General features: G+C 41.7%; 3 protein-coding genes across 5 annotated transcripts in view; 2 read left to right on the top strand and 1 right to left on the bottom strand.

Annotated features, from left to right (window-relative positions):
• LOC107274479 (alaserpin) overlaps positions 1 to 736 on the top strand; it is an 11,842-nt gene extending 11,106 nt beyond the window's left edge. The window contains exon 8 of the mRNA XM_015753654.1: positions 92 to 736. Coding sequence (XP_015609140.1) covers positions 92 to 240 — 149 coding nt within the window. The 3' untranslated portion in view covers positions 241 to 736. The remainder of the gene's footprint in view (positions 1 to 91) is intronic.
• LOC107274478 lies at positions 491 to 6,144 on the bottom strand. Its single transcript, XM_015753650.2, has 7 exons — positions 5,641 to 6,144; positions 5,509 to 5,558; positions 4,780 to 5,430; positions 4,320 to 4,684; positions 4,022 to 4,165; positions 2,931 to 3,946; positions 491 to 2,843 (listed from the first exon to the last, which is right to left on the bottom strand). Exons 4-7 carry the CDS (start codon positions 4,654 to 4,656, stop codon positions 957 to 959), a joined length of 3,384 nt encoding a protein of 1,127 aa, XP_015609136.1. The 5' UTR covers positions 4,657 to 4,684; positions 4,780 to 5,430; positions 5,509 to 5,558; positions 5,641 to 6,144; the 3' UTR covers positions 491 to 956.
• Positions 5,712 to 17,851, top strand: LOC107274477 (uncharacterized protein CG5098). 3 transcript variants are annotated; one of them, XM_025091721.1, is made up of 8 exons: positions 6,830 to 6,908; positions 8,225 to 8,481; positions 8,576 to 8,758; positions 9,013 to 10,017; positions 10,092 to 12,263; positions 12,356 to 12,537; positions 12,619 to 12,940; positions 13,136 to 17,851. In XM_025091721.1, the coding sequence occupies exons 2-8, from the start codon at positions 8,475 to 8,477 to the stop codon at positions 13,336 to 13,338; spliced, it is 4,074 nt and encodes a 1,357-aa protein (XP_024947489.1). In that variant the 5' UTR covers positions 6,830 to 6,908; positions 8,225 to 8,474; the 3' UTR covers positions 13,339 to 17,851. The 3 variants fall into 3 exon arrangements, with proteins under 3 accessions (XP_015609134.1, XP_024947489.1, XP_015609135.1); XM_015753648.2 differs by lacking the exons at positions 6,830 to 6,908; positions 8,225 to 8,481 and adding an exon at positions 5,712 to 5,838; XM_015753649.2 differs by lacking the exon at positions 6,830 to 6,908 and having other exon boundaries at positions 7,801 to 8,481.

The raw sequence follows: 17,851 nt of genomic DNA, 5'->3' as shown, positions 1-17,851 counted from the left end.
AATTACATGTATTTAGAATAGAGCTTCTGTAACTCCTACGGAGAGACCGTTAATGTGGCTATGTTGAGTTATATTTGTCTCTTATTTTCAGCTGTTGTTACTATGACAAGGGCCATGATTATGCGTCCGACGATTGAGGTCGACAGGTCCTTCTTCTACGCCATTTTATATACTGCACTTGATGAGAATGGCAGGCAGACACGTACGCCATTATTTACTGGACACGTTATGGAACCGTGAATATGTACAGACTGTTTCATAAGCGTATAATTTTAATAGCTGTGAAGAACCTATTTATCTAGAGAACAATTTTATCTTCAAAGTCTTCGTACAATTGTCTTGTAACTCTGTTTGATTCAATTATTGTTCGACATTTATTTCTAACAGAACAAAATTGTATTTTATTTATTTTCTACTGTATGAGTAAAGTTCTGTCAGGATTCGTTGTCGAATGTCGACGGGTTCTTAGAACTCATGTTATCTACGGAGATATAAGGATATATGGAAGCTTTATTATTCTCGTATTGGCACATTGACGTGTACATTGCAACGTAGTACAATTGATAAATTGCATTTATAAGGCACTTAATTTGAGTCGCTCTCTAGAAAATTATAATTATTTTATGGCTAAATATAGTAATAACAAAAAAAGGCACAGATTCCCGTTATACCATGTCCCTGGTAAGTAATATAAATTGTATGATATATGATATAGTATTAAATAATTATCACGTGATATCGTTATTATACGATAATTGTAATTGCACGAGATAAGAAAGTATCCGAAAAAAAAGGATTTTTCTTGAGCACAATAATACGTATATATTGTATTAACTGTAAATTCTTTAACATGATACTAAATAAAAATGTTATTTCTTTTTAATTCGCATAGATAAGGTGAGTCAACTGTTAAAGATAAATGATAAATTGACGTCTTATATTCTGGAAGACTTCGATTAACTTATTACGCAATGAGGTGCGTCGGATTTACCGGATTTTCCAGTAGCTGCCGATCCTGCAGTACCAGTGGAAGTAATGGAGCCTCTTCTGGAAGACGAAGTAGGTGGCATACTGCCAGTAGTATCCAAGAACTCCTCATCGTTTTCGGAATCCGTATCTTTGAATTGTTTATTAGGTAATAATTCGTGAACGTATTGTTCGATTAAATCACGATTGCGCGCCATAATGGCATTTCCGTTATTCGTCATAAAAGGGGGATGTGCGTCATTGTTGCGCGAATAGATACGCTCTGCGTATAATTGTTGAAGACAACGAAGAGCTTCATCGTCGTCCATGGAATTTCTATTGTCTTGGAACCGGATGTCCGGTTGTTCCGATGTAGCTGCTGAACCAGAAGCATGTTTAACAAATCCCATTTTTCCTAAGTAATCATTCTTCTGTATGTCTCCTTCAGAATTAAGGCTATTGAAAATGGGATCTCCTGGATTTCTCGAAATGAAACCCATAGGGGGCAATGCATTTAGATTATTAGCTGCGGGTGGTTTCTCGTAAAGGGAGAACCTACCACCATCTCCAGGTAGCATCTTCGAGAATTTTGTATCGCCGGCAGGATACGAATATCTGTCACGTAATGGTGGCTTCGGAGGAGGTGGTATATTTCCGGTAGGTTGACCAGGATGGATCTGATTGCCACCTTCTGACTGAGCGTTAAATTGCTGGTTGGGTCCTCTGAGGTTTGACGGAGCACTAGGTACCCGAGTTGCTGCTAGGCGATTACCAAATCGATTATCCTGAGTACCGGCTGCATTTCTCCAGCGTGCACTGTTCATAACCAATCGTGCCAGCTGTTGAATGGTTTGTCTAGGCTCTTCATCACTACTGTCACGTTCGCGCAGTGGATGAACTTTGGGTGGTGGAACTGGAGAAGGTGGCCGTAGACGTGGTCTTGCCGGAGTCGACGAATCTGATGGCTCTTCCAGTATTTGTTGCTCTTGTGTATTTAGTTGTCGTAAACGTTCATAACTCTCACCTTGTCCGGCCAAAAGATTCTCATCAGATCTACGTTGAGCTATGCCGCCATTGTACTGATAACCACGTTCAGCCTGAGACCTAGTGTAACGATTGTTATTGTGTGTTGAGTAGTTATCATTTAAATAATTTTCACGCTCAGCCTCTAGGAATGCTGCTGTGAGGATCATAGCAGTAGTGGGTTCACGCTGCGTAAATAGTCTTCTGCGAGCTGTCAATTCCTGGCTCATCTTCTCCTGAAGACGAGCACCCTCGATTCTTTCCTCTAGCTGCTTCTCCATTTGGAGGAAGGTAGCTGTCTCACGGATAAGGGACTTAGAATCCATTGCCACTGATACCTGCTGGGCGATACGTCTCTCGGCTGAGGATTGTGTACGAGCTGCATCGAAATTCATATTAACTCTGAGTCCTAATTCACGTTGGGCCCTCACAAATGGAGATTGGGAAACTGGTCCCAGTTTAGACCATATGGTACCCTGTTTCTTAGGACTATTAGGACTTCTAGGCGCTGCTACTGGTCCTGGTGATATAACACCGGGCCTTGTCACAAAGCCTTTTTGGTTCACCATTTCTATCCGAGTATTAGCCATGGTGCAAGGCACACGACAAGGTTTTGGCGGTACCAGGTCCAATTTCGGCGGTACAACGCCTGGTTTCGGTGGGGGAACCAGGCTTGTGATCCTCGGATCTGCCGGAAGCTGAGGAATGTCAGCAACGTCCCTTTCGGGACTCTTATTTATCACAGAAGCATGTACCACATCTAGAAGATGATCTAAACGGTTCTCTAATCTGTTCTGACGATCTCTGTCCAGGTCTAGGAACCGCGAAACCATGTCATTCTGCGCAGCCAGGATCTGAAACGTAAGTATTCATAATATTATTAGAGGAATTGAATAATCAATCAAAATATATTCATCTTGGACCAGAAAAATTATCATTACCTTGTTCACAACGTCACTCTGGGAACTCAAAGCACTGATCATAAGTTGTTCTAATTTTTGTGCCTTCTTCTTTCTAAACGGAGCATCTGGCATAGTATCTGTATTCATGGCGAAGTCTTTCTTCTTCTCTAGATTGTTATTATTCTCAGAAGGCGTCGGCGACTCTTGCAAGAACTCGATAGATAATGTATCATCATTGAATGTTGCATTGTTTGTTAAAGTTGTGAGATCTGCATTGGGCAAATCTAAAAAGGCACGGTCAAGTCTCGATGGTCGTTCAAAAGTTTCATTCAACATATAAGCTTTATCGGTCTTAGGTGTTTGGCAAAATGCATCATTTAGATTTGGTGCTAAATCAGGTGAATAGCTTGGCGACATAGGTGTGGCGAGATTCAAATTAGGATCATAATGTTGAGATGGTATTGTCTCTCGATATTGTTTGTAGTTCTCCATAAAGTTTTGCCGAAACGCTGCTTTACGAGGTTCCTGAGGCATGGCACGATTATCTACTGGAGCGCTTTGCTGCAGTTGGTTTTGTGTTCGTAAAATATTTTCTATTTGTGGATTCTGGTGCATCCTGACCATTGTACTCCTTGGTCTTGAAACTTGATCCAATGAAACACCTTGTTCGACAGTGTGGAATAGGTTTTGTTGAAATGCAGGATTTATTTGTAATAGATTTTGACGTAGTAAGTGATTTTCTGCCTGCAATAAATTCTGACTTAAGAGTGCTTGGTTCTGCTGCATGTTTTCTTGTATTATTTGATTCTGCACATTCTGTACAGTGTTCTGGTAAGGCACTTCACTAAATCGATTATTGGGCAATGAATTCTGTCTGTATGTCTCACGAATTGGTGATTCATCAAGAGGCATAGAATTTTGTCGAAATTTTGTAGTCATGGGAGTAGCTCGACGCGCTGTATTAGTAGCAGCATCTCGTATAGGAGAGAAGGCACAGTATGGTCGTGCCAAGACAGTTTCGTTTGATTCTGGAGAATCAGGATAGTCTTCATCATCTAAAAAAAAAGAATAAGAAAATCAATAAAATCATTTTTTCATACAAGCAAAAAGTTATTAATAACGATCCATACTTGGTGGCATCTCCCACGAAGGAGACAGTGCTTCAGTTCTCAGTGGTACATCAAGCGGATCCCTATATTTGTGTTTCATCTGGATATTCTTATTTGTCTTAGCATCTTTTGGTGGGGACTTGATGTTGGCTGAGCATGATGAGTCTATAAAAAGAAGCAACAATATACGTAAAGAAAAAGTTGAAGGTAGAAGGCTGTGATTTTAAAAAGAAAGAAAAATTATAGTACGAATAAGACTAATAAACTGAATCAAAAAAAAAAAGAAAGAAAACCAAATGGATGCTTCTAGTACACATACCCACAGTATCAAGTCCATTAATATTAATATTCTCAAGACGCTTATTCTTAAGAACTTTGTCAATGGATTCATAATATTGCTCGACACCCGCTCTGGTACCAACCCTCTTGGCTTCTCGATAACACACCAAAACTTGCTTCATTCGCGAACGACATTGTTTACCGGAAACATTATATCCCTTCTTCCTCATATAACGAGCCACACTCTCCCATATCAACTGTGGCTTAGTAGTATATTCCAATTGTTTCTGAACCTGTTTGTCAGTCCATACAGATACGAGTAAAGTAGTACTCTCGGGAGTCCATTTGTATTTAAGATTTTCACTGGAGTCGCTCATACTCTGAGTTAAAGGTACACCTGTTACACTGCCAAAAGTAATGAAAGAAAAATTACATTTAAAGTCACAATTCTTTTCAAACGCTCTATTTACTCTCAAGTGTATAATCACACGTAAACCTACGTAGGACTCCACTGCGTGGGACGCTTGACTTTAACGAACTTTCCTTTTGAATCAGAATGACGTCGTGCGTCTGATGGAGGGAGGCAAAGGGCACTCTAAACCTCAGGAACAAGAAACGACCAATACGCCTTCATTTGCGCAGATCACGACGCCTCTAAATCTCAACAAGTGCTCCACCATTCTTCTTAGAGCTTTAGACTTGTTTACATTTGCTATATCATATCTTTATTACCTAATGTTCACAATCCGTTTCCCTTAATATTCCATTAACTTATCATTGTTTTCTCTCATTTGTGCAGATACTCCTGAATATTACATCCCCCTATAATGTCCGACCAGCAGACGACGCCATAGAGCCATGTTGCTCTTATTATGGCCAAACATAAGCCTTAAGCCAGTGACGCAATATAGACTATTCACAGTGTACTATAGTTTGTTGATTAGTGTCGTTTGGCGGGTTGCGTCGTAAGGATGTTTGTTTACCTTGTGTTCCACGTAAAACTCAAGTAAATGGTAAAAAAAGAATCATTTCATTCATTATCAAGCATCCGTTTATTGAATTGCGCAAGGGCAGAATATTAAGTTTCGGAGGTCACTTTTAAATGCAATAGGTGAACAGTTCTCTTCGAGTGTACGACATTGAAGTAAACACTGTAAAGTAATTAAAAAACGTAAGTTTAGGATTATAGAAGTAATCACTCACTGCTGGTGGTGGTAAAGAATAATTACCTAACATAAAGTCGTGCTGGGAGAACTTGACACGTCGTACGTCGAAGCTTCTAGAAACCAGGTCGAAGGGTGGCGAAGATAAACATTGGTGGAATTGACAGTCACATCTACAGGATCTTCGTCTATACATACCATACATAGGGATTGAAGATAGAAATAGTATCTCGTTGGAACTGCAGAGTAATGAAAGTAGAACGGGGACTAGTACTGCATCAAAGTATGTATCTAGCAATGCACCAGGTGTACCAGTGAAGTAAGCTTTAACCTAGACTAGAGGAAACTGTTAAGGAAAAATGCAAGGGATCGTAACTGGCGGAACAACGTGTTACGGTGAGTAGAATAAAATTTGACAAAGCTTAGCAGTTGCCGTTGTATATTGGAAGTATAGGAATGCCGTTATAAAAGGGCATTGATCAGTGAATGGGGTTGCAATTATACTTAGTAAATAGTAGTTTGAGCGTTTCTCTATTTTTATGGACGTCACTATAGCTCTAGCTGTAGCGACGTAGAGAACGTACGAGAAGTGCGTGTTTCATTGCAGCAGCTGTTTAAAAATTTGTTTCACCATTTCTCAAAGAATATTCATTGGCACGCATGCACGGTTTAACGATGAATTGGAGTGTCCAGTTATGAAAATTCTAATCGATAAAGACTGACGAGTTTTCATTTATATGCTGCGACGCAGAAAAATGGGACGTGCAACGTTTGCGTAGGTCACCTGAAGTGAATTATGGTGGGGAGAAAAAGACCCTAGGATACATTTACTAAAGGTATAATAGGACCAGGTGGTTTTGCTGAAAGATACTTTGTTGGTTGGAGTAGCTGTGTTTTTCTTACTACATATTACAGTTGGTATACATGTCTTTTTATAGTGGATAAGTGAAATATCGGAACACACAGTGTTTTAATTTGCTATGAGAAACGCAAGTATCGCTGGTCATTAGAAATCAGAACCCTGGTGTCTTAGAAAATGATATTGTGTCATAAGGTGAAGAATTAATCGGTTCTGGAATAGAAATGCCTTTGTGTCTTCTTCCGTCGCTCAATGCTTTTAGTACTGTCTCGACAAAGTCCCGGAAACGGTTTTGCTTGTGCCTATAGCTGAGAGGCATGCATACGAAACGACGTTCACACTCCGAAGTTACGCAAACTACTAGCAAGGAATCCAGATGCAAAGCGCGTGGATCTTCTTCAAGATTCCAGAGCCTACTACTAGGGCTGAACACTGAAGGGAAAAGAGATTGTAGTACGTTTGGCGCCGCCACTGTCAGGTGGCAGCATCGTCGCACGGCTCGCTCGCTAGCGGCCACCATTGTTGAATCCTGCTTTGGTTGATGCCCCGACGATTTTTTGGCCGAAAATCGTAAATTTCCCAACCCCGCACGGGCCTCGTGCGTAAGGTGCGTACCCGCCGAACAAGCCCGCGAAAACGAGCGCGAGTCCCGCGTGCACCCGTGCCGCGTTCTTACCCATCTACGTTCCGTGATATTCTAGTGAAATCAAGTGTGCCCATCGATTTACGCGAAAGAAAGGCACCCATGTCCGTCGTACGTCGGGGTGTTGCTGTGTGCTACAAATCGACGTCGTGCACCTTGCGTGCGTGTCGCCGGTAACAGTCCCTCGTACGTTACACTTCCCGTGTACAAGTTTCACGAGTTTCTGTAGAACGTCTACCTCTCGACATTCGGAAATTCTCGAGGAAGAGACGTCGACTGTCCACCGGTCCGGGCGAGTGCACGCTGTATTTTCGCGCTAATCAAAATACAGCATTTTACGGTTCCTTTGAATATCCTGAGGACTCTTACTACGGGGAAGGTTCTCACCGACGTATTATTTATCTGTCGTGTGTGTGTGTGTTTGTGTCCTGCTCGAGGATTTATCATCATTTGTACTGTATACTACTGCATTGTCAGATTTTCACGTTTGGACTCTCAAGCTCGTGCACCCTGGACTTGTGCCTTTGCGTCAACTAGTCATCGTGTTCACGCGTGTACCGTGTTGGAATTCGCGAATATCTTACCAACCAACGTCCTCGGCCTTCTCCGTCTCCTCCACTCTCACACTCTCTCTCTCTCTCTCTGTCTCTGTCTTCTTTTCACTCTCCTTCTCTTTCGCGCGAATTCACCAACGCCGGAAGGGATTACCTGCCTCATAATCCCTACGAGTCTGTTCGCGTTCCTGACTCCCTATTGTGACGCTTTTATATTTTTATTCGTTTTCATTCTCGTCCTGGAGCTACTTCCAGCAGTCTGAGGAAATACGGGACACGTCCTGCACTGCAAAACCGTTAGCATTCTTCATACTACGCCCGCGATCCTACACACTTCCGCTTTCCTGAGATCTTTTCGATCAAATTCGACGCGTCGTGATATCCTTGCGGATGTTATTTCTTTTTAGTATTTCAAAACGTCTCGTACGACGGACTGCGCACTAGGGATTGTTTGAATAGACGGAAGGGTGTCGCGAAGGCGGGCCAGCGTGGTAATTCTCGATGTCCACACCCCGACGAGATTTTCTTGTTTACCATTTTGCTCTTGCAGAATATCAGTGCTTGTGTCGTTCTATCGTTTTATATGAATCCTGAATCGGATTCTTATCCTTGCCTCGTGTTATCCTCGTATAATTGAACTTCTGTCAGAGGCTGATTATTGCCTTGGATAAATTCAGTTGTACTGCTGTGTTCTTAATTAATGGATAATTAGTTTGGATATTATAGGGTAATGTCGTGGCACGGCCGATCACACGGTTTTGCACGGGAATATACGCTTTCGGTACTCCAATTTACTAAATCGCTCTGTTATACGTGAAAATAACGTTTGCAATATGGCTGTGGTCAGTAATGGTGTATACGCGTAACGTGAGCCCTTAACGAGTATACCATTTGGTATGAAGCAGTGGCCCAGATTTTGGAATGGGGCCTGTGCGAAGCGAGTTGTTGTTTCTATATTGAGACTCGGTATCAGGTGATGGCTGGTAAACTTCGTTTTGATCATAAGACCCCTTGTCCCACTGAGCACTGATACAGCTTTCGATGGAGGTGTTTCATGGTTTTAATATTTGCTTGCAGAAACCAAGAGCACGAATATACATACAGCCGAAGTGGAAGATACTACATTGGGAAGCCTCGATCGACTGCCGTACGATCGACGGTTTTATCAGGATACACAGCATATTAAGGAACGGCAACCAAGAATTGAAGGACTTCAGCATGGTGTGACATCCGATAGATCCTCTGCTGCTCCCAGCAATGGTACATATCTTTCTTTTTGTCATTGCAGTTATTGTTGTTTCTGTTTCTTTTTATTCTTACTCGTACTAGGTGTCACACAAGTTTTATAGTGCATTAGATACTTCTATATTTTCCTTACCTTGTTCGATGACTGGCAATGTCGTAGTGGGAAAAATAATTCTTATCCTCATGGGCACCCAATGTTTTGATGTAATGATATGTTAGATAGTGAATGTTTCATTAAGGATAATGAACATTTCATGTTTTCATTTCAGGGTTGCCAATTCTGGGAAATGCGCCACAATGGGCGCCACCAACGAATTACGTGCAGCGGGACTATCAACAATCCTTGGTAGCACCAGAAGATATATTGAAAGCGTACGAGTCGCATATCAAGAGTATAAACAGTGAGCAGGAAGGTGACATTAACACCATCCACGCGAGTAACATCCTCAAAGCCGTACAAACGGCGTATAACCTTCGAGCAGGTTTCCTGTCGCCCGATCTGGGTCTGTTGGGACTTGGTGCTCTAGGCCTACCTGGAACTTGGTCCTGGCAGGATCGTCCTCAAAGTCTGGACACGCAGCCTGAAGTAAGGGAACATCAAAGCCTAAATTCATACCCAGAGTTCGGTTCGACCTGGCAGGATTCTCAAGCTGTCTCCCAGTCGAAAAGCACGAACAAGCATACAGACAGAAAGGCGAGCTCCCACAATTTCTTAGAGGGTCATCCTGACATCGAGTGCGCCAGAAAATCTAAATTGTTGTTGTCACATTCCCATGAAAGCAAGCACGGCCACGCGGATCGCCGTAATAGCCGAAGCTTGTTACAAAACGATACGAATTTGGCGCACGCCGACGAAGGTACGAAAGAGAGGAAGGGCTCGGCGGAGAACTCTTGCACTGAAACGCCGCGTGAACATTCGACAAATCTAGAGAATTATTGTTACACAAAGTACGGCGAGTTGGCCTGCGGATTGCTCAAGCATTCCGATTTGGCCGATCCAACCTTGACTCATAGACAGCAGAAGTCGTCACGTGGAAGTGCCGAAAGCTCGCGTTTGAATGTCGATCGTGGCGCCGGTATCAAGACGGAGAAGTTCGCGGACGAGGAAGTGAATAGAATCGACGATTCATCGGCAATAAAGGTGTGCAAGCTACCTCGTAACTCCTGGGAGGATTTCGATATGGCCGGACAATATCCTGGACATAGCCGACCGCCGGTTGGTACTCCTCCTCCGCAAACAGTTTGGAACCACCTCACAATGACACAAGGACAAGGTACTTCTATAGATATCAAAGAAAGTTCTTATTTATGTTTATACTTGATTAACCCTAATGATTTATTAATTAAGTTTCAGGGTTAAATATTCATCCTACGGCTCTGTCCGGTGCTGCTCTCAATCCAGCTGGTTTTTATACTCATCCCTCAATGGCCCGGGCGTCCCACCTAACCTCTCAACTGACACCACAGTTAGCGCATACTCAAGCCCCACCAACGTGGCACACGCCGACGATACCGTCGAAAACAGTAACCCCTGCCAACGCACCAGGCAACCCCCTCTTCAGTTTACAAATGCTGGTGGACAATCGTCAGAACCAGAGCCAGTACAGGAATTCCCCGGGTTCCCAGAGTACCCTAGACCTCTCGGCAACATCGGAGATGGCTGAGAATTACTCGAGAATACCTCAGGATACACCTATTAGTTTAACAGCACGTAGTGTAGACAAGGGTAGTCGAAATGGTAACATTATATCACCTCCGATACCGCTTAACGGGGAGACGTCATCGGACAGCGGTATCAGCTCGTCCGTACCTACGCCGAATTCCGTGAGCGAACCAGTTTCCTTATCAACGAAGGAGATAATTACCCCTAAGATAACCGTGAAGAATTTTGAGAGCAATCTGCAGGGCGTGGCGAATCTGCACGACAAGATCAAGGAGATTAGCGTTGATAGCTTTGCCCAGAAGGTTATTAATCTTCCACCGAGTGTGACGATCGAGAGGGTAGTGACAGAGAAGAAGGAACCGGAAGTAACGAAGATAAAGGACTCATTGAGTGTTATCGCGCAAGTGCCAAGGAATGTGTTGCCGGTTATCGTCAACCTGACTTCCAAGACGGACAAGGACGTGACGGACAGTCCAAGGCAAGAACCCTCCTCTGAGAAGGAGAGAAAAATAGACGAGACCAGTGTGAGGTCTCCTAAGAACCTTCCAAAACGAGGTAGCAAGAAGGGCGTCGATTCGTTATTGGAAAAACTTGAGGGCGGTAATAAAAAATTAGGCGTTACTGAGAATATCGGATCGGTGATCGTGATGCCGTTGGAGGAGAAGGACACGTGCAGTGTAAAGAGTATGTCGCCGGAACGGCAAAAATCGAAGTCACCTAACAGGGAGGATGAGGTCGTCTCGCCAGCCTTCAGTAACGACGACTCAAACGACAATACGAAGCAGCGGAGAAAACGAAAGCTAGAAAAACCCGTGAGACTTAGTAAAGATTCGAAAACTGAAGTAGAAGACATGGAATTGGAGCCTACGGAACCTACGGAGCCGAGGGTGTGTGAACCTCCAGCACCTAGTGAACCCGTTGTGCCTGTATCAATTCCGGTAAAGCCTGAGGAGAGTATAGAGAGAGTAGAAAAGATAATAGAAGAAAGAATAGAACAAAGGACAGAAGAGAGAACAGGAGAAAGAACAGAAGAGAGGACCGAGGAGAGTACAGAAGATAGAGCGGAGGAGAATCAGCCAATCAGGAGGCGAAGAAGTAGCGAAGGACCAGCTACAATTCTTACACCTACCAATCAAAGAGCAAGAAGAAAATCCAGTGACGACGCGACGGAATTCTCAAAGGTCACTAGTCCTAAGGGTGTAAACAATGCAAATCCTTTTAACGAGGTGGAATCCGAATTAGAGAAAATGTTTGCCGGTATCGTGGAGACGGATGTGGATCTTAAGAAGGAAGAAGAAAAGCAGGAGGTCGTGACAACCGATGTCAAAGACGAGACTGTATTAAAAGTTGAGAATTCAGAGAATAACAGTGTTGTCCTGATGACAGAAACGGAAGCATGTAATCCTACTGACGTATCCTCGACAGTCGACAGTAAACCGTCGCCCAAAAAAGGTAAGAAGGCCAAAGGTCGTGGCGGCAAAAGAAAAATATCAAGGTCCTCTGAAAATATATTTGGTACATCCGGTGGCGGTGAGACGCCACAAAAGGATATAAAGAAGAGACGTGCCTCTAAGGCGGCGAGGAAACAAGAGGTGTCGAAAAAGACAAAAAAGAACGCAAAGATTGATGGTCTCCGGGAAATAGCGTACGATTCGGGATCGAATGCCAGTTCTATAAGATCTAGAGGTCCGGTGGTTCACGTGGAGGGTCCTAGGGATAGTCCTCTGAGCGTTCAAGTGGTGAACGCACCCAGGGAAGACGAGGAGGAGAAAAATAAAGAGAAAAGGAAAAGCATAGGAAATGGTAACGCAGGACGCAGTAAGAGACTCAGTCATCAAAATGATCTCGATTACAGAGGTCTGTATATTTATATTAACTTTATTATAACTGCAATCTCTTGTTTACTCACTCAGATCTCCTTTCTAACCTCTGTTTTATATATTTATCAGGTAAAGTGAGTAGAGCGGGTCTCTTCAGTTCCACATTGTCTTCGCGATACGATGCACATACTACGGATTCCACGTGGGTTTGTGTATTTTGTAAACAAGGTCCTCATTGTGTTGTACCTGGAGATCCGTCCAGACCCCACCCGAACCTCGCCGGACCACATATAGCCCCAGGAACATATACAGTGCGTATTATTCATTGACCCAGTCAGTTCTCTGTAATAAAAATATACAATGGTCTGATTTTTTCATTTGTTTACTTTCAGGTTCCAGCCGGTGTGCTGAGCGATCTCTTTGGCCCGTACCTGATAGGGAAGGAACGTCTGGAGGATGGCATCCTTTCAGCGGACGAGCAGGAGATCTCGACAGAGCAGAAGAAAGGTGGGAAGAACAAGAGGAGTATCAGGTACGCAGGTCTGGCTGATCAATTCTCAGCGAAAATGGGCAAGAAGAAGAGGAACTCCATCGAGAGTAATATCAATGCTGTATTATTCACGGGGATGACGTTACTCCCGGGTGAGGAACAACGTTGGGAAGTCTGGTTACATGAACAGTGTGCGGTATGGGCAGCTGGTGTCTATATGGCAGGTCAGTTCGACGTTCTTCCATAATAAAACCTTCATAAAATTCATTCCGTCCAACAACATAACCTCAAATCTAAGAAATGATCATCGAAGTACTCCTTGCCTAGATACTAAAATGAAAAACATTTCAGCCTTCTTCTACTAGATATTGTAATAAGAGTCTTAATGAGTTCGATCATAAAATTATGAATTATCACAGGTGGAAGAGTAACGGGTCTCCAGGAAGCTGTCTGGGATGCAGCCAAGTCTGTCTGCGGTGCCTGCGGTTTAACGGGGGCGAATATTGGCTGTGTGAAGCGCGGCTGCAAGGCCGTTACGCATTATCCCTGCGCCCTTACCAGGGGTTGGCTCTTGGACACGAATCAGTACATACCCAAGTGCAACCTTCATCGAGTTACGTGAAACATCTGTGAGTCTGTGGACATGGACGAGCTGAATAAACCGCATCCTGTAGATGATGCTGGTCAGGCTTTAATTAGGTGCCACCGAGCGACGGTCAAGAGACGAGCTGTAAGAGACTAGGAACAAAAAAATGTTTATGACTGAAGATCGCCTTTCTAGTGGTTAAGGTCCATTACGATTCGCGATGGAACGTAATGGTGTCACTTTTACTTTTTGTCTATCGTAGAAACTCTTGTTTCCATGAAACTGTGGATTTCGCCGTGGAAAATATTCGATGAGGGATTCTTTTATTTTTTTTTTTCTTCATCCAACATGGTTATCATATTATTGATACTCTTTTGAACGAGTGCTAATGAACAGCGTGACACCGTTACGTTTTATCGCGCACGACTAACGATGGTCGATAAGAATGTTTCATAGCATATGAAAATTTAGCGATAAAACACGGGGAATGATTGTCGAATGTTCTACAAGAAAAAAAAAAGATTGACGCGCAACACGCGATGGTCTACGTATGAGCGATATGTGTCTGTCTCTTAATGGAGGAGATGAATTTTTGTTCCTATGTACAAGATGTTTAAAAATGAGCATGATTGGCGGTCATTTAATAATTTTCTTTGTAATCGTATCTGGTACTCTTTTGCTTTGAGACATGAAAAGCGTCCAGGATGAAAATCGACATCGGTTTAATTCCTCTTTTTTTTGCACAATTTTCTCAGTACCCGATCTTGACTAGTGGCCTTTCGACTTGACGATACCAATGAACACGAATTCAATTTATTTGAAGCCTGTAACTTTTTTGTCGAACTTCTCGACTGCATTAATCGCATGGGTGAAAAAAGGACGCGATCGAGAAATACGAAAATTGAAACAAATATTGTACCGCTGAAAATCCATAGTCTCTCTCGCTGATGTATCCGGTGAAATTATTTTCTGATATTATGCATCCGGCGTCGTGCCGTTTTGTTTGTCGACAACTTGTACACAGGAGCTTAAGGAAATTCCCATGAGGATTTGTTTCCGCGAACGACGTACTGCCTATGTCACGCCTGGGACAGCGACGGGAGCCTGAATTGGCGCAAGAGGAGCGGCGAGAGAATAAAAACGAAGATAAAAGGGAAAAAGTAATTTAACGAGAAAGAAAAGGAAAACAGAAACGAGAACACACTTTGTTCGTTAATACACGACAGAGCCAGCCACATTAAGATGCGTTATGTCGATTCGCCTGCGAGCATTATCATTTCTTATTCTTGTTTCGTTGCTTTTCAAATATTTATTGGGCAATAATTTGTCGATCGATAAAACAGTTTATCGCAAAATTCATTCTCGTGCCGCGATTCCTTAACGATTTCGTCATATCCTGTAAATACTGAAACTGTTATTACGTCTTTGCGATTGATAAGTAAAAACTTGTACGGAATCGTATGTCATGGGTTTTTTTGTCGTTTTCGTAATTAAATTTTATCTACAGGCGTAGCGACGCGGTCTCGCTCTATATACAATTTACACGTATACATTATTTTGATGGAAAATACCGAACAATTTCCAGTATATACAATTACGTCAGTTTTCATAAGAATCTTGCGGTAAAATTATTACTTTTTTTTTCCATAATAATACCAAAATATTTCTTTTGCTTTCATTCACTTTTTTTACAGTCTGTTTTTGTTTGTAAATGAAATTTACAGAGAAAGAAAGAGAGATTCGTTCAGTCATCACGAGAACGATTGAGCTGACAATTATTTCTAAATGAAAATTTATACTGATTCACCTCTTTTTTAAATATATTTCTTATTTTCGAAAATCATGCTATTTCTCAAAAAGAAAGTAAATTCCACATACAGAGTTTTTGATCATATCACTACATAATTTTTATTCTGCATCTAATCTATACACTGAGCACAGTCGAAAAAATAATATAAATATTCAGGACTCATTCTCCTTGCGTTCATTTTTTTTTCTCGTACGTATCATGCGTGTTTCTTTCACTCCGTTTAAGTGGGAAAAAAAAAAGAGAAAGAAAACTGATAACTAAAAGCCAAACCAAAACTGGCAAACTTATCTTTCGCTGTCTCCGGCAGGCGTCGCGAATCAGCGACTAAAGACGTTAAGGAAATCTATTTGTAATATAACGATCGAATTAATCGCCACTTATTCTTACGATTTACTATATCATTACGCCTATCGAGGCAGTAGCTATTATTAATATTATCATTGATTTTACATGAGTAACAATTATTATCGATTGTTTATTTCCTAATTGCGAATTATCGTCATCACATTACACTTGAGAGTAAGTGGACGTCAAAAGTCCTTTAAACTATTGTCTAATTATCTTTTTATATATTATTATTTCTCAATTCTTTTACTTTGCTGTGACAAACGTAACAAACGGCTGCGGAACGCGATACTCTTGGCGCATCGGCGAGAAATATAATAGACGATTATTTGGGGTAAAACTGTATAAAAATAATATTATTATAGATTGTAATGTAAATAATATTACTATAGCGTAGGTAAAAGAAAAAAGTATATATATATACACACATATATATATAATTATACATATACCATAGCATTAGACGTTCACCCTAAGCAGCCCCATTTGCCAGATCCTCCCTCCCTGGACTCCCCTCTTCCCAAGCACAGTACGATAATTAATGAGGTAATCATTTTTAAATAGTACCCAATTAGATTAATGACGGAGGAATTATCAAAGATAAAGTGAATTCTTTGTACATACATACTTATACCTAATAACAAATCTTGTGTAAAAAAGTGACTCTGATGGAGAGAAGAGAAAACAAAAATGCGGCATTTTATTTAGTGGCATAATATACGTTTTAACGTAAGGACATCGACGGTCGCCATTACGAGGTGGCTGTTGGATCTTTTTGTTATTATCTTTCTTCCTCTCACGTTTTATTTTATATTTTCTTTAACAGCACTTGACTCCTTTTGTTTTCGCTTTCGAATCATTTTGAACAAGCGCCACTTCGCGATGGTGACGCCGGCCGAGAAGTCTTTATACGAGATAGTAGCGAAAACAAGTAAATAAAAGAGAAAGGGACGAAATGAGGGAGAGGCGAGAGGCGGAAAATGGAGAGAGAAAGAAAAAGAAGCAGCCAAAAATAACGGTTTAGGTTTGTTAAGGTGATAAGAAATTTTGAGATATAAACAAAACGCTTATATTCTACGGTCGTGTATGAAAGGGAAACAAAATTTTATCTTAGGCGAGTAACCGTAATGTTAATTGATACTTGTGATACAAAAAAAAAAGATGAAAAGAAAAAAAAGAAATACTGACACCCGAGGTTGAGTTGGCGCGCGAAGGTGCGCGAGATGTGTCTGAAAGATATGCCGTATATAAAACGAAAAAAAAAAAAAAGAGATGCTAGTAAGAGTCGACGCGTACGAGTGGAACGTGATTCCGTTTTTGGATGGACACCGAGTGCGGGGCGTCATGAAAATTTAATATAAATTATGTAGATGAAAGGAGAAAGCGAAAAAAAATGGTAGATTCGCATAATTTTATTTTAATTATGACTTTTTGATCTTGATTTGTTTTTATTTGTATTTTTAAACATCGAATCGAAGACGTGTGGCCCGTACGCTCTGTGATCATCGCGGATCTTTTCACGAAAGCGACAGGAAGGCGCGAGATAGACTAGAGGTGACAAGTATGTTTGGAAATTGTATAATAAAAATTGGGTTAGGTTAGTCCGAACCGGTCCCGAGGCGAAAAAAAAGGAGAAAAAAATTCGAAGAGAACGTTGACACGCGGCACCAAAATGATAATTATATCCATGAACCTAATTATCACGATGCCTAAGTAATTTGTATAAAATATAAATCTGTAAAATAAGCAAAATGGAAACGCCGTGGTCGAGGCCATCCGAAGTGTGTATGTGTGCGTACGTGAGAGAGAGAGAGAGAGAGAGAGAGAGTGCGTGAGATACTCTGAGAGAATGAGATGGACAAAGAAGTATAAAAGGATGACGAGACTTGCGTGAAAGGATTGTGAAAGAATGATGAGGCCAAACGAAGGGCGTTAACAGGAACAAGAAAAAAAAATGATAATTATGTATCGTTACGAATTGTTAGATATTTTTACGCCCTTCCCCACCCACATCCCGCCATCAGCTCCAGCCAGTTATTGAAGTCTGTTGCACCCGATTAATTCTGACAAGAAAAATTTTCTTCCCTCCTCTCCTTTCTCTTTGCGGGCTCTCTTAGCAATTCTATAGTACGCTCCTGAAATCCTCCCTCTTGCCCACTCGTGTCCCCCCCCTCCAACCCTGAATCATCGATCCCTTTAGGTGTACGTATTTTTTGTGACCTGGTTTAATATTAATAATCGTTAAGGAGGATTATCAGTTTCACTCTCTATTTAATTATGTGGAATGCTAGAAGATCCCGGCGGATTGTATCGCGGTCGATTCAACAATACGATTAAGTATACATCTTTGTGTAATATAAATATGATGAATAATAAAACACGATATAAATCGCA

Source organism: Cephus cinctus, unplaced genomic scaffold, assembly GCF_000341935.2.
Source record: "Cephus cinctus unplaced genomic scaffold, Ccin1 Ccin1_scaffold3178, whole genome shotgun sequence".
NCBI lineage: Eukaryota > Metazoa > Arthropoda > Insecta > Hymenoptera > Cephidae > Cephus > Cephus cinctus.
This window is presented reverse-complemented; position numbering and strand designations above follow the sequence as displayed.

Bases quoted from the DNA above. Each gene is read 5' to 3' on its own strand.
- LOC107274478 (XM_015753650.2), bottom strand. From the start codon at position 4,656: ATGAGCGACTCCAGTGAAAATCTTAAATACAAATGGACTCCCGAGAGT. The intron at 4,166-4,319 runs GTATGTGTACTA...TTCTTTTTATAG, and splicing joins TAATGGACTTGATACTGTGG to ACTCATCATGCTCAGCCAAC. The intron at 3,947-4,021 runs GTATGGATCGTT...CTTTTTTTTTAG, and splicing joins TTCGTGGGAGATGCCACCAA to ATGATGAAGACTATCCTGAT.
- LOC107274477 (XM_015753648.2), top strand. From the start codon at position 5,802: ATGCAAGGGATCGTAACTGGCGGAACAACGTGTTACG. The intron at 10,018-10,091 runs GTACTTCTATAG...TTATTAATTAAG, and splicing joins CACAATGACACAAGGACAAG to TTTCAGGGTTAAATATTCAT. The intron at 12,941-13,135 runs GTCAGTTCGACG...GAATTATCACAG, and splicing joins AGCTGGTGTCTATATGGCAG to GTGGAAGAGTAACGGGTCTC.